General features: G+C 52.4%; 1 protein-coding gene across 1 annotated transcript in view; it reads left to right on the forward strand.

The window, feature by feature from the left end:
- Positions 1-288, forward strand: part of LOC119586659 — a 10,870-nt gene that overhangs the window by 10,187 nt on the left and 395 nt on the right. The window contains exon 4 of the mRNA XM_037935397.1: positions 76-264. Coding sequence (XP_037791325.1) covers positions 76-264 — 189 coding nt within the window. The remainder of the gene's footprint in view (positions 1-75; positions 265-288) is intronic.

The following is a 288-nucleotide window of genomic DNA, read 5'->3' on the forward strand; positions in this document are numbered from 1 at the left end:
ACGATAGCTAGAGCGGGAGCGAGCGGGAAAGAGAAAAGTTCACCATTTCCAAGGATTTTTTCCTTTCTCTCCCAGCCGCCTGCCCCGCCCCCTTCAGCCTGTACCCGGCCCTGGAGGACGTCGGCTGCTTGTATGAGGTTCTTTCAGGCAATTCATGGAATGTCAGTCGAGACACTTGCCAAGAGGCGGGTGGTGACCTGATGGTTCCAAGCGGCCCTGAACAATACGCCAGGATAATTGCTTACTTCAAAGGGTATATTCCAGGTCAGTCTGTGTTCAATACTAATG

This window comes from Penaeus monodon, chromosome 21 (genome assembly GCF_015228065.2).
Source record: "Penaeus monodon isolate SGIC_2016 chromosome 21, NSTDA_Pmon_1, whole genome shotgun sequence".
NCBI lineage: Eukaryota > Metazoa > Arthropoda > Malacostraca > Decapoda > Penaeidae > Penaeus > Penaeus monodon.